At 59.1% G+C, this 14,839-nt stretch overlaps 1 protein-coding gene across 1 annotated transcript in view; it reads right to left on the minus strand.

The window, feature by feature from the left end:
* Positions 1-1,998: 1,998 nt before the first annotated feature.
* The window catches only part of QSOX1 (quiescin sulfhydryl oxidase 1), a 34,272-nt gene continuing 21,431 nt past the window's right edge, over positions 1,999-14,839 (minus strand). The window contains exons 7-12 of the mRNA XM_032862721.1: positions 13,962-14,096; positions 11,776-11,905; positions 9,593-9,715; positions 8,662-8,809; positions 5,002-5,181; positions 1,999-2,876 (exon numbers count right to left, since the gene is read on the minus strand). Coding sequence (XP_032718612.1) covers positions 2,116-2,876; positions 5,002-5,181; positions 8,662-8,809; positions 9,593-9,715; positions 11,776-11,905; positions 13,962-14,096 — 1,477 coding nt within the window. The 3' untranslated portion in view covers positions 1,999-2,115. The remainder of the gene's footprint in view (positions 2,877-5,001; positions 5,182-8,661; positions 8,810-9,592; positions 9,716-11,775; positions 11,906-13,961; positions 14,097-14,839) is intronic.

Here is a 14,839-nt window from a genome sequence, read left to right on the forward strand (position 1 = left end):
ACACCCACTGCCAGGGCCCTACTAGGGCCTGCCTCACTGGAGCTGTAAGGGCTCTCTGTCCTTGACATTGTGTCAGGTCCCAGGTGGTAGAGGAGCTAGACAGGTGGTCTTGGCTCAGCACGCACTGGCCCTGGGACCTCTTTCTCCTTCTTGCAGGCCAGGGTCATCCTGCCCAGTGTGCCCTGTGAGCCTCCCAGCCAGGCCCCAGTGGGGCAGGGGGAGAGGGGGCAGAGCCGGCTCAGGGGAATGGAGGGGACAGATGGAGGAGGGACGCAGAGAGGGAACCTACAGGCAGACAAGAGGCCTGCGGAGAGGCTCCAGGCTGGACTATCCGGCTAAAGAGATAGCACGGGGCTGACATAAGCAGGGCTGGGGGAGGGGGGTGTCGACCCCTGCCTGTGCTCCTCATGCCAGCTGCCCTGGCAGAGGGAGCCTGCTTGGGGTCCCACCTGCTCCACCCCGTGCCAAGGCCATCTGAGCTGAGTGAAGATGTCAAAGAGAAAACCCTAAATCGGATTGAGGCTCCTGCTCCCCCTTAATGAGGTTCATTATCAGCGGCTCTGAGCCTTGTAAAGCCTGCCGGGCCGGATTAGGGGCAGGCTCTCCAGTCGGGCTGACTCTTCCCTGTGGAAGAGCTCTTGAAAGCAAACCCAAACCGTCTCCTTCCTTGAGACGAGGGAGGGAGGCGTGGCTGTGGAGGGCTCGGCAGGTGCAGAGGAAGGTTCCGGGAGCAGAACCGGAACCCCAGGGAGGCTGGGGAAACACGAGGCAGCGGCATTAGACTCACCAAGCTCTGTCCCCTGGCACCCCTGGAGATGGAAGGGGATTGGGGCCGGAGGTCTCCGGGGACCGTGGAGGAGGGCCAAGGCACCTGGTCCCCTGCAGGGCGGGAGCTCCGTGAGCCAAGGGCCAGCATGTCTGGCTGGAGTCCCACAGAGGCTGGATTCTGTGCATTCTGGACTCAAGGTCTCCAAACAGCAACTTAAAGAACACACCAGGGCTTGCTTTAACAAAAATAATTTATTCCACAACCTTCCCAAGCAGTGGGGCAAAGTGGGAATCAAGCATGTGTATGGAGCCACCTTCCCCGCTGACCCTTTGAACCTCTACACGACGGGAGGTGGACCTTCAGGAGAGAGGATACCCCCCCTTACTCCAGAAACCTCCGCATTCAGAGACTAACATCTGTTTTGGAGGCCAAAATCAAAAGACAGCAGACCCAGCTCCAACAGGGGAGGAGTCCACTGGGGAGGAGCCAAAGCGCATTTGAAGCAACCGTCTTTTCCCTGAAGCTTCCCTCTCCCCTCACAGCTAAGCCCAGAGCCAAGGCACTAAAGACACCAGCACCCACCCCTAAGTCCCCTGCTAGCCGCTCTCAGGTCCTGCCAAGCTCACCACCCAGCCCCAAGGCCATCACCCGTCCAAGTCCACACCAGCTCCAGCAGCAGAGGTCTGGCGAAGGAGCCAGAAGCTCTCCTCCCTCCAACCCTGAACCCAAGCCTCACCTGGGAGACCAGCAGGGCTCTCAGAAGCTTCCAGACCATCCCCTCCCGCACCCAGAAGCCAGCCCCACCCTGGAGATTCGAGGGGCTGGAGGACACACAGGCTACAGAGGGCCAGAGGCAGTCCTTCCTTCTCTGGCACAAAGGCCTCTTTGCATCGGGAAGGGAGCGGGATGGATGGAGCTCGGGAATACAGTGAGGAGTTCGGCTCTAGCCCACTAGGCTGGGAACTCTCCTCTGGAAGGGGAACCCGGGGATCTTTGGCCTTGGCTTGCCCCAGTTTTTAGGGCCAAGACCAAGTGGAGACACGGAAGCTTCGGCGAGAGCAAGGAGGGACTTCAAATAAGGTAAAAGGGAGGAATTTGGTGCTGAGCCTCCCAACCCCTCTGCCCAACGCTGCCCTCCCCTGCACTGTCAGATGAACACAAGCCCTACGCATGCTTTCATGTCTATGGAACATTCCTTCCCAGAAGGCCCAACGAGGTCCACTGGAGCAACTGGTTTCTCTGGATTTCCCTGGACAAGGAACACGGGGAGAGGGAGAGGGGCAGGGGGCTGGGAGAGCACCGCAAGCGGCGGCTCCCGGCCCTGCCCCTTCCCCACGATGAATGGTTCAGGCTGCGGGGTGGCCGACATGGCCCTTCAGCGCCCTCATCCTGGCCCGGAAGTAGGTGTAGACGGCCAGGAGGCCCATGAAAGACAGGGAGTAGAGCCCCACACAGAGGCTGACGTCCAGGTGGGAGAAGTTCCCCTCCAGCACCTGCAGCCACTGGCCGCGGCCCCGCACGGGCCCCGCCTCTGGCTCCCCGTCGGGGATGCCGGCCAGCTGCTTGGAGCTGCGGCCCACTCGCCGCAGCTCCGAAGGGGCTCTGGGTCGGCGCTTCCCGGCCAGGAACTCCGCCAGCAGCGCGGCCCCCGGGTCTCGCCCGCTCGCGCGCTGCCGCCCCTCGGGCGGCCCCGCCTCATCCCTCTGAAGCTTCGCTCCGTGCTCGGGGGACCCCTGCTCTGGCTCGGCCGCGGCGGCCCCGAAGCCGACGAGCACATCCTGGGGCTGACTCGCCCCCAGTCTCTCCACAGCAACGCCAGGACCGGGGGTTCCGAGGGACTCTGTCCCCGGGCCCGCCACCATCGCCGCCTTCGCAGGACTCAGAGTGACGTTTCCGGCTGCCGTCCTCCGGGCAGCCGTCCGGGGGCCCGGCCGAGAGGAATGCGCGTCCAGGACCACATTGCTGGGCGAGAAGTGGGTCTTGAGGAACCGCAGAGTATTGCTCAGGTCCCACACAGCCGCACCCCGGAGTTCGCTGTGGCAGGCAGCACAGAGCTCACGGGGCGGCCACTGCACCTTGGGGAAGTGGGGGTCCTCGCTGGCGGCCCCTGGGGAGGGAAACACACATGGAGGGGCGGTGAGCCCTCGGCCCACCTCGGAGCCCAGACCCCATTCCTCCCTCAGAACGCTCGCTTCCTCATCTGCTAGAAGGGCGCCCCACTGCCCTTGGACATGACGTGTGGGCGGGAAGCCCTGTAAAACCTAGCGCAGAGGGGCGCCTGGGTGGCTCAGTGGGTTAAGCCTCTGCCTTCGGCTCAGGTCATGATCTCAGGATCCTGGGATCAAGTCTGGCATCGGGCTCTCTGCTCAGCAGGGAGCCTGCTTCCTCCTCTCTCTCTGCCTGCCTCTCTGCCTAACCCTAACCCTCTGTCAAAGAAATAAATAAAATCTTTAAAAACAAAAACAGAAAACCTAGTCCAGGGCCCGTGGAGCCACTCCTACCCCGCAGCCACCACAGCCTCCTAGCGACGGACAGCGGCTCCCTGCTGCCACTTCCTTACTTTTGTAACTAAGGGGGAAATGTGTGTGTGTGTGTGTGTGTGTGTGTGTGTTTTGAAGATTTTATTTACTTCACAGAGAGAGAGTGAGCGAGCACAAGAACGGGGAGCGGCAGAGGGAGAAGCAGACTCCCTGTTGAGCAGGAAGCCAGACGCGGGACTTGATTCCCGGACCACCCTGAGATCATGACCCGAGTTGAAGGCAGATGCTTAACTGACTGAGCCACCCAGGTGCCCCGGAAAATGTTTTAAAACAAGAGTTTGTGGCACATGGTCATTCCACAGGTGTTCTCCTTTATGCCACAGCAGCCCTGGGGGATAGGGGTCAGTGGGATTTCCTGCTGGGGATGGCGAGAGGGACTTCCAAGGGGGAGCACAGGGGCTCCTGGGGGGCCTGGCTGGGGAGGAGGGCACTTGGGAGAGTCAGGAAGTTACCCTGATGGCTGACAGAGCGGGCAGAGTCTCCAGCGGAGCCTGCCACTAGCTCCTCGCCCAGGGTCACCCGGGCACATCCACCAGCCCAGATCTCTTGGAGGAGGCACCTGTCCTACAGGATTTCACAAGGGCAGAAAAAGGTGCTGGCCAGAATGAAGCAGTGGCAAGTGAAGTCAAAGTCCGAATGGTTATTTTGGGGTGGGGACATCAAGTAGATTCCAAGGGTATCATGAGAAGCAGTAGTGACCAGCCTTGCCAAGTGAGCCCTCTTCCTAGTTTGATCTGGAAAGACCCCGCTGCAGAGGTCAGGGTTCTGGCTTCTTTTGGGGCCCCTCCAGGAGAAGCCCCAGATCGAGCCTCCAGCAGCAGCTGAGTCCCCGGGGAAGCAGGGAGCCTGCCGAGGTCATGAGGCTGGAGGGTCAAAGGGAGCATGTGGCGGTGGGGGGTGGCAGGGAGGGAAGGGGTGAGAGGAGAGACAGGCTCCTGTTTTCCTTTCAAAGCCCACCAGGAGGCCCCAGGAGACAGCAGCCTGAACTGCCACCTGCTCCATTGAGCTCCTTTAACCTCCTAAGGCTGGGCTGGGCGGGAGGGGGTCAGTCGGCCACATGCTCTCCCCTCTCCCCACAGAGAAGCCTGGGCTCCCGGCTACAGACGGCCCCCTCCCCACCCGCTTCTGGTCACTCTGGAGTCTGATGCTTCTGCCTGTTGGACACATCAGACTCCTGTGCCTGGGGAACAGAAAACACCGGAAGTGGGGACCCTCAGAAAACAAGGCCTCCCCCTATGGGAATCGGTCCATTTTTCCTAGGAAGGACGTGGTCTTTCCTTTCCAGCACATTTCATTGCTAGACCCTTTCTAGTGGGTGGAAAAGCCCAGCTCTCTCCTCCCTGTTGGTGTGAGTAAGGCAGAGGAAGAACAGGGGAGGTAAGAGAGGGACCCCAAGAGTTCCAGAAAAGGGGCCCTGGTGCAGGGGAACAAGGGAGCAGTGGCGTTGGAAGACCACAGTCTTAGAGTGTCAAAGCCTCAGCTTCCTCACCTGGAAAATGGGTCCAAGACACTGCCCTACCTCAGCAGGACAGGCAGAGCATGCGGAAGGGCTCTGTGCACAGTGAAACACGGGGTGTTACCTCAGGGGCAATGAGTGTCCCTCTGGTCCTACCTCTGGTCCAGGTCCCCAAACCCCCCTACCTCCCTCTCCCTCTGTGGCTAACTCTGGCCTTGGAGGGGGCCCTTCCTTACCGGCGAGGCGATTGTTGACCTTGTTGTGGCTGGACCAGAGCCAGAGCACGGCGCTGTTCAGACTCTCCACCCGGTGCATGGAGTCGGCTGCCATCTGCTCGAAGTGGTTGGCGCAGTCTCGGCAGCCAAAGAAGAAACGCACGTAGCTGCGGATGGCCTGGAGGACCTCCTGGGCCTTGGCTGTGGGCAGGAGAGGGCCGTGCCTGTCATGGGGGCCTCATGGGCCGCCTGTGCCCGCCAGCCCCACCAATGCGCCTGCCGCAGGCCCACCTTCTGAGGAAGGGCTTGTGGTCTCCTTGCACACCCGGCTGCCTTCCAGGGGTCACTTTAGAGTTGACCCCGTCACCTCCCAAAGTCCTAAATCCCAGTTTCCTTTCTCTGCCACTCATCCTGGTCCCTGTTACCAAATGACACTCAGGATAAAACCCAAACTCACCAGAAGGACACTGAGGCTCTTGGAGACCCGTCTGGAGAGGCAGGCAGGGGCCACACAGCCCAGCACCCGCCCCCGCACCCCTCCTGCACCCAGCCCACTTTAGGCTTCCTGTTCCTTCAGGCACTGCATCAGGGGTCCCCCTGGATCCGGCTGGGCACATCTCCTGCTTTGTCTCCCATATCCCCTTGCCTCCCACTCCCTCCCACGGGGCCCCCAACTTGGCATCAGCACGCACCTTTGAATACTCCCCTCACCTCCTTGCTCTGACCCTGGGCTCCCCGAAACATGTGTCTCTTAAACCCTTTTGTCTTCCACACGCCTCATTCGTCAGGCCTGGGGTGGCAGCAGGACCCTCCCTGCTGTGGGCTGCTGTCCAACTGTCCTGTTGCAGGACCCCAGCCCCTCAAAACCGAACTCACGGTCCCACCCCTCCATTCTCTGGGACTCCCACACCCTGCTCTGTGTCCTGCTCACGACCACTCCCCACGCCATCATTCCTGGTGACGTGAGCAGCCCCGAAGGCCAGGCCTCACCTCCCACCTCCCGGGCCTCCTCAGTGCTGCCTTCTCCCGGCCTAGCCGCCATGGCCCCACAGCTGTCTCCCCCACCCCCACCCTGTGCTCTGGAACCTCACCCCTTCTGGCTTCCTCAGGACTTCACCCCTGTACATATATATTCTTTTGTTGGCACGTCATTGATTTCTCCCTTAATAGGACCAGTAAAGACAACTGCAACAAAGACATCCCTTCTCTGACCCCAGTGCCTGCCCCGTTATCTCCAATTTCTGGCCTCTTAGTCTCTCTTCACCCCATCTAGCCAGGCCCTTCTCGCTGCTGCCCCACCGCAACCATGCCTGCCAGAGAGCTCCGGGCCTGGCAGCCACCACCCCCACTCCCCGCCCCACCGCAGGACTGCGGCCCCCGCCGGGCCACCTACACCCTCCTTCTTCCGACACGGTATTCAGAAATTGCAGTAGCTGCTCCTTCTCCATCCCCTTCGCTGGCTCCTGCTCCTCGGCAGGGGCCCAGAGGCTGCACGCCGCGGAGCCCAGGCCTCCGTGCCATCCTCTGCCCACCTGGTCCCGAGGCTTTACCTATCATCCCCCTGCTACTGCCCACAAGGTTGGGATCTCTCCCCTGAGCCCCGGACTCACCCGTCTATGACTCCGTTCACACAGCTAGTAGGCACAGACCACGGAGTCCCCCACTGTCTACACCCTCCCATCTCTCAGCTCATAGAACCATCGTCCACCAGCTGCTCAGGCCCAACGGCTCTGGGGTCCATGCTGGGTCCTGGCTCCTGCATATGCTCTCTGTCCAGTTGGCCACAGCTCCTCTCAGCACCACTTTCAAACACTCCCAAATCTGACCACTTCCTCTACACGCCACCTACTGCTCTGGCCTGGGCTGCTACCGCCTCTCTCAGGTGTGTTCCACCCCTGCCGGGGGCAGCCCACCCTCCACCCAGTGGTCTCTCTAAGCACCCGTCCAGAGGCATCTCATAGCGCTGACCAGGAAATCCCAACCCCACCCCCGCTGAGACCACCAGGCCTGCAACCCCTGCCCCCAACCTTCCCCACACTGGGCTCTGCCACTGGCCTCCTTTTGGGGCTGCAAACACACCAGATTTGTTCTTGGCACCTGCTACTCCTTGGCCTGTGTCAGGGGCCGTACTGCGTCCACCCGCACTCACACGTCGCGCACGTCAGAAAGTGACTGTATTTGGACAAAGAGTCTAAAGAAACAATGAAGGTCAAATGAGGTCACGAGGGTGGGCTCTAAGCCACAGGACCGGTGTCCTTATAAGAAGAGGCAATCTGGACACGCACACACCCAGTGAAGACCACACGAATGCTCAGGGAGAAGACGGCCATCTACAAGCCAAGGAGAGGTCCTGGCAGACACCAACCCTCCTGACACTGGACTGCCAGCCTCAGGAACTGGGAGAAAATAAGTTTCTCTTGGGGAAGCACCCCCGTGGGTAGCACTTCATCGGGGCAGCCTGGAAACCTCTCTTCCCAGCCCGGGGTCCGCGCAGGGCCACCTCCTCAGGGAAGCCTCCAGGATCCACGAGGCCCCCGTTCTTTGTCCCTCCTGCACACCCCCTAGGGTGTCTTTTTCAGGACACTCATCACCCTACCCAGATGAGGTACCTGTAAGGTTACTGCCTGTCTCTGGCCCCTGCAATGCTGTCCCTGGAGCCTGTTCCTGGCTTGTGCACCACCAGACCCAATCCCAGGGCTGACGGACGGACGGACTGGTCCTCTAATCCCCTCTGCCTCTACTGGGACCCTCTCCTCCCTCCTCCCTCGCTCAGCTCCTGCTCCTCCAACCGGTCCAGCTCACCTCCCCCAGCCCCTCCTCACTGCACGAAGCCTTCCTCCCTCTCCCTGCACGCCCCCTCCCTGGCTGAGAGCCTTGGCCTGCTGCACAGCAGCTCTCTGCCCCCTGCCCCTTGCCCCCAGAGAGCGGGGTGCTTTCCGGCCCACCGATGCCTCCTCCAGGGTAACCCCGGTGATCTAACCCTCAGTCAACGGGGACTGAGCTGGACGCCTGCCCTTTGGTTGTGAGGTAAAGGTATGAGGCAGAGTGAGCGATGGAGGGCAGCCACATGGTTTGAGGAGGGAACAGGGCACAAGGGGCAATGTGTTTTCCCAGCCTTCCTTAGAAAACGATTTTTCGGGGGCGCTTGGGTGGCTCAGTTGGTTAAGTGTCCAACTTGATTTCATCTCAGGTCATGATCTCAGGGTTGTGAGACAGAGACCCCATTGGCTCCGTCTGCTTAAGGTTCTCTCTCTCCCTCTCCTCTGATCCTCCCCCTCCCCAGCTTGCAAACTCCCTCTCTAAAAAAAAAGAATGATTTTTCCGTGGGAAACAATAAAATTGTTCAAAGTATGTAGTATCAGCCATGTAGACTGAAACAGACAAAATTCCTAGTTTTATAGGAGTATAAGAAATAGAACCACAAATTTATCACAAAGTTCTATAAACAAAGCAAGCTTATGGCTCCAAGAAAGCCAGAAAGAATCTTACACCCCTGAGCTTGCACAGGGCACCACCCTGGGGCTGGGGACAGGAATGGGTGGCCGCTCCAGGTCCTCCCCGTCCCGGTTCTGGGCTGAGTGCACGTGGCCAGCTGCAAATGCAGAATCAGCTACCTCTGGGCCTGCTACACGAAGCCTGTGGAGGGCCGGGCCGGGCAGGGGGCACAGGCCTTGGGCTCACCTGTCTCCTGTGAGTGGTCGAAATTGTGCCGAGCTGCTTGCACCGTCAGGAAATGGAAGAGGATCCACAGGGAACAGGGAAAGCCCCGGAAATGTGGCTCACTCCCCTGGCAGCCAACCCAGTTCACCTTCTCGGCAATCACAGTGCCCTGAGAACACACACGTGCACGAGAGCGTATATGGGGAAGAAAGAGAATGGGATGGGCGGTGAGAGGAAAGAAGCTTCCAGGAGACTCAAAAGTCAGCACACAGCCCTGAGACGAATGAAGTCCCTCTCCAGGTCACCACCAGGAAGGTGGCATCTCCCTTCCACCGGCTACGCCCATCAAAGGAGCAGCAGATTTGAAAAGCTGTGACACAGACTGAGTCACATCCCTATTCTAGCCTCAACTTCCCCATCTGTAAAATGAGGGGTTTGGCCTCTAAGGTCCCTTCGAGCTTTGGCATCCAACACACTTGTACAGCTGGGCGTCTCTGCTGGCCGCACGGGGCCAGCTCTGCACAGAGCGGAAGCACAGGAGCCCGGACGGGTGCCCCCGGAGAGGGCCCGATGGGCCTTGTGAGGGGCCCAATGTGCCTGCTGGCAGCACCAGCGACAAACTTGCTCACACTCAGTCTTAAATCCTGGCCCAACCACCTACTGGCCTGATGATCTTAGAGAGTTACTTAACCGCTCTTAACCTCAGCTTCTCCATCTGCTAAATGGGGATAAGAGCTACCTTCCGCCCACGCTGGGAAGTGGAGATGAGATGTGCACGCAGCCGGCTCAGTAAGCAGCGGTTTATTCATTGCTGCTGGAAGGGCCCAACCGAGATCCTGGACTCCTTCCAGAACGCAAGCGGTGAAGGAGGGCAGAGGCTACAGGGTTAACCCCTGGCATCGCCACAGTCACTGAGGACAGGGAGAAGGTCTTGGGTCGCCCCCAGACTCACCTCCTTCCTGTTGTCCAGGGCAGCCTTAAAGAAGCCGTAGGGAATTTTCCTTCTCTGCTGTCTTTTCAGCCAGTCATTTAGGGAATGCAGGAAGTTCTGGACTAAGGGCTGGCCGGGGAAGTGCTGTGGGAGGCATAAGGAGAAGCTGGGGCGGGAAAAGCGATTCCCAGAGCTCCGCAGTCCCACAGAGGGGAGGGGGTTCCACAGAGGTGAGGAGGGGCAGTTTCCTGAAATGCTCCTGAGCCACCAGGGAAACATTCTTCCTCAGACACAAATGCGGTTCTTCGTTACCTTTGCTCTGGGGCACCTGGCAAGGTGGGGGAAGGGGTGGGGAGAGGACAGAGCTCTAAGTGAGGCTCAGTCCTCAGGCCTCCCTCTCTCAAGGCTGACCCTGACCCCACACTGCCCCTGGGAGGAAGGCTGGGCACCTGGGAAGCTGGGCCACGGGGTCCTCTCTGTGGGCGATCTTCTGACAGACCAGCTGACTGCCTGCCGGGCGAGGCTGGCCAACAGCCTTTCATCTGTATTCCATGGGCCGCTGGGGGGGACAAGGCGGCCCGGGGGCTTATAGCCAAGGTCCAGACCTTGCTGGTAACTCCCAAGAGTCTCCGAGGAACATGAAAAGCTACTCTGACAATAAGTCAACTGAAATCTGATTAGTATCAGCACTTTAAAACCACAAGGACTCCAGGGAGGAGGACAGATGTGCGTGCGTGCGCGTGCACACACACACACAACACACACCCACAGGCGGGGGGAGGGGGCAGGAGAAGGGAGGGACACCAGCAGAGCGGGTCAGATGAAACCACCAAGACACAGGTCAGGAGGACAAAGACACCGAGAAACTCGTGGAGGAAAAAGAGCAAAGAATGATCATGCAACAGAAAAACCTGCCAGTGGATCCGGTCCCCTGAGAAAGCCATTACAGATTCCCATCAAACCTCCCGGGCTGGCCACTGGCGCTGAGGGAGAAGGGGCCGGAAGAATGTGGTCTCTGACACACTCCGGCTCCGGCCTCTGGGCTCTCAACGTGAATTTACAGCTTCAAGTCAGCGTTTCTCACTGACCTTCGCCCATCACCCTGACTTGGACCCTTCCTCCCCCTCAGGCCCTGGTGTCAGGAGGAAGGATGAATTAAGGGCTCTGGACTTCAGGGAGTCACCATCTGCCTCGAGCAGGAAACGCTGGTGACTGCTCGCCACCCAGTGGCCAGTCATTCCAGCTGCTTCTAGGAGAGCGCAGGGCCTGGGGGAGGGGCCAAAGGCTCCAGCCTCAGGCTGTACCAGCGCCACACAGACGAGCCAGATGGGCCTGAAGGCCAGGACAGGGGTGAGGCTGGCAGGCAGTTCCTGCTGGGGAGGCACAGATCACCCCCAGAGGTAGCCCCAGCTGCCCGCAGACCTGGCACCCGGGGACGGAGGGTGGCTGTGTCAGCAGCCAGCCTGCAAAGGGGACCGGAGCCCACATCTGACTCAGCGGTCCTCCACAGCCCGGAGCCTGGGGTTTTAAGGAGGGCAGCACTGGCCAGGGATCTGGAAGCAGACGGAAGGATGTGGGGAGGGGGGAGGAGACAGGTGCAGAAGGAAGGGGGCCTGCATCTCACCTTCACGGAGCTGAGCAAGCTGTGTGGCAAAGAAAGGACCAGGGGCTCTAGGGCCAGAGATGTCTCAGCCCAGGTCCTCCCGACACCTCCTCACTGGGAGCATGAGGCAAGTCCCCTGAACACCCTGGGGCTCTGAAATGGGACTAACACTTGCCATTGTGCAAAGGCAAGAGGATTAAATGCCTGACACACAGCAGATCCCCGACAGGCAGGAGCTACACTTCAGAGAGTAGCCATGTCGGCTGGAAACCACCAGGAAGGGGTGGCCAAGGAGCCGGTCACACTATGACCAGTGACTGGGAAGGAAGAGAGGGGATGCAGAAAAGCCTTCTTTCCTTCCCTGTGGCATCTGCGGGTCCCGCTTCCCCGGTGACCACGGCCTCACTCCATGCTCCGACTGTAGTGGGGCACCCAGGCAGACTCCGCGGGGAACATCCCAGGGCTTCCGGCCCTGCCCTACCCAGCCAGCAGCCTGGGGCAGCAGCCCACGCTGGACCGGGACCGCTGTGGGTCCAGGTGTCCAGCCAGATCAGGAGCTCCCAAGGGAGGTACAGACAAGGGAGGCTGGGGCCCTGCTCACCTGGGCCAGCACGGCCACGAACTTTTTCAGGGCCACCAGGCGCTGCCCCTCCAGCACAGAGAACTTGCCCACTTCCACCCGCAGGATGTAGTGCAGCGCGGATTCCAGGTCAGCCATGTAGATCTTGGAGCTGAGGACCCAGAAGGCGGTGGAGAGAGAGAGAGAGGGGTGTTAACCACAGGCTGGGGGCTGGGGATGAGCACCCAGGGCTACAGGGAGGGAAGGGGAGGGCCACTGCCGATGGTCAGAGTCCTGTAAGTTAGCACTGGGCCCTGCCACTAACCAGCTCTGTGACCTTGAGTATATTACTTAATCTCTCTGAGCCACAGTTCCTCATTTACTATAACAGAGAAATAATAAATTGCTCATGGGAAGGCTGCTGAGAGGAATAAATAAGAGCAGAAACGCAAGCCACTCAGCAGCTCCTGGCACGAAGTAGGGGTCCCCTCCACAGGCTCAGGGCCGGCCCCTCCTGGGACTCACTGAAGGTGCTTTCAATCAGGCGGCTGGGGGAAGGCTGAGTTTTGCTCCCTGTTCTGAACAAAGACCCCTGGGGACAGACAGAACAATGGGTGCGCCCAAACAATGTGGCTCTGGAAAGCTGGGCCCTCTTTGAAAGACCAAGGCTCCGGCTGCCCTCCGAGGCAGGGCATGGTGGGGGCTGAGGGTTAGGAGGGCAACTGGCGTGTCTTTATTTGGGGGCTGATGTCCTCACAGCTGCCAGGCCTTGGGGAGCGGGTGAGGCTCCCGGTCACACCTCTTGGGCCATCCCAGCCCCGGGGGAAAGGCTGCAGGCTCCAAGCTGGCTGCCTCACCCCGCACCCATCCTGCTGGCTCGGGGTCTGGGCTCGGGCTTCTGTAGCAAAGGGCTCGGCACGGTGGCTGCTTCTCTATCCCTGCCTCCTGAGGCCTGGGTTCTGGCCTCAGTTCTGGGAGGCAACTCAGTCCACCCTTCTGGGCCTCAGTGACCCCACCTGTAAAGTGAACTGATTACTCCAGCCGCACCTACCTCCTAACGCTGCAGGGAGCCAGCAGGGTCACTCAAGGGGTCAGCACTGTAAACCCCTATGCTCTACCCTCAGGGCAAAGGACCCTCTCCAGCCCCCACCGTGGTGTCCTGGGTCTGGGTACCTCTCCATTCTTGTGGTCTGCCTCAAGACGTGGCCCCTGACTTATGGGATAATGTATGGAAGAAGGTGCCCAGCATGGAGTTTGGCACCTGAGGCCCATAAGTGTCAGCTGTTATAATTCGAACGATGGGAATCATCATAATGTGAATGACCATGATGACAGTTCCCACATCTAGGTCTCTGTTTCCTTCTTACCCAATTTACTAAAAATCTCACTTCCTACCCTGCAAGTCCTTCATGTTGGGATGCAAAACCCTCTGGAAATCAGATGACCTCTCCCTCAGTTCTCTTGTACAGTCTCCTCGTGGAGGCCACCTTCCCGATGCGGCTCTGAGCTGCCCGGTCAGCCATTTCTCCTTGGCATACCGCCGGGTGCCAGCTTAAGAGGCTTAGAGCCCCATCTCCTGCCCAACGAGCAGGAATTCTACTGCAAGAGCAGAGCCAAGGGGCTTGGGAGAGAAAAGCAGCTTCCTCATGGTTCTGTCTATGCACAAAGATACAGGCTAGCCCAGAAGGTAGTGAGCTCCCCAGCACCAGAGGCATTCAGAAGAGGTCAGTGACCTCCTGGAAGGGGCTGTAAACTCTGGGGGAAGGGACTGCATATCTGTGTGTGTCTGAATTACAGTGCCTAGTGGGTATCAGGTACTCAAAAACATCTGCAGAAGAGATGGCTGCTCGGGTGGGAAGTTGGTCAGAAGGCCACAGGGTATCCCTCCAAGTTGATCCCACTTGCTCTTGAATCGTGTTAAGTTTAAGGAACGTGGGCATTGGAAAGTGTTCACTCCATCACTTACACAAGCGAGTGCTGTCTGGCACCTCCCACAGTCAGCAGACACGGGGCTGGCCCCTGGGTGACTGCTGCTGATCCCCAACAACTATGACTCTTCTGTGTGTGGTCAGCAGCCAGGGGAGCCCAAAGGCCAAGGCCAGACTTCAGGGGATCTGGGATTGGAAAGGCATGTGCTAAGCTCAAGATAGGGACCAGAGTGTGGTATGGAGGCCGGGGCTCTGTGATCAGAGGTGAGGCTCTGGGGAGGCAAGGGGGCGTGGCCTTACCGATCTGCGACTTTCCACACAGTGGGAGCTATTGTGTGAGCAGTGGTTGGCACAGCCTTGGTGGGGACAGGCTCCCGGGGGGCCCTGGAGAACATCTTCAGGTAAGTGGTGTAGAAGGACCTGGATTCCGCAAGCCTGTGAGGGAAGAAACCAGAGGGGAGGCAGTGGGTATGGAGAAAGAGACCCCAGGACAAAATCATGTCAGGAGAGGAGGCAGGTGGCTCAGCTGACAGAAATGTTTATTTTTTTAATTTATTTTTTAAAGATTTATTTTTTTATTTTAGAGAGAGCGAGCGAGCATAGGCAGGAGGGGCAGAGGGAGAAGGAGAGAATCTCTAGCAGACTCTGTGCTGAGTGTGGAACCCAACATGGGGCTCGATCCCATGACCCTGAGATCACGACGTCAGCCAAAGCCAAGAGTTGGATGCTTCACCAACTGCGACACCCAGGCGCCCCTTGACAGAAATGTTTATTAAGAAATATTTGAATCCAGGGGCACCTGGGTGGCTCAGTGGGTTAAAGCCTCTGCCTTCAGCTCAGGTCATGATCTCGGAGTCCTACGATCGAGCCCCACATCGGGTTCATGATCTCAGAGTCCTGGGATCGAGCCCCACATCGGGCTCTTTGCTTGGCAGGGAGCCTGCTTCCTCCTCTCTCTCTGCCTGTCTCTCTACCTACTTGTAATCTTTGTCTGTCAAATAAATAAATAAAATCTTTAAAAAAAAAAGAGAAATATTTGAATCTGGGACACTTGGGTGGCTCAGTTGTTAAGCATCTGCCTTCTGCTTGGGTCTTGATCCCAGGGTCTTGGGATCAAGCCCCACATCGGGCCCTCTGCTCAGAGGGGAGCCTGCTTCTTCCTCTCCCACTCCCCTTCT

The sequence above is a fragment of the Lontra canadensis genome, unplaced genomic scaffold (genome assembly GCF_010015895.1).
Source record: "Lontra canadensis isolate GAN:19392208 unplaced genomic scaffold, GSC_riverotter_1.0 scaffold24, whole genome shotgun sequence".
NCBI lineage: Eukaryota > Metazoa > Chordata > Mammalia > Carnivora > Mustelidae > Lontra > Lontra canadensis.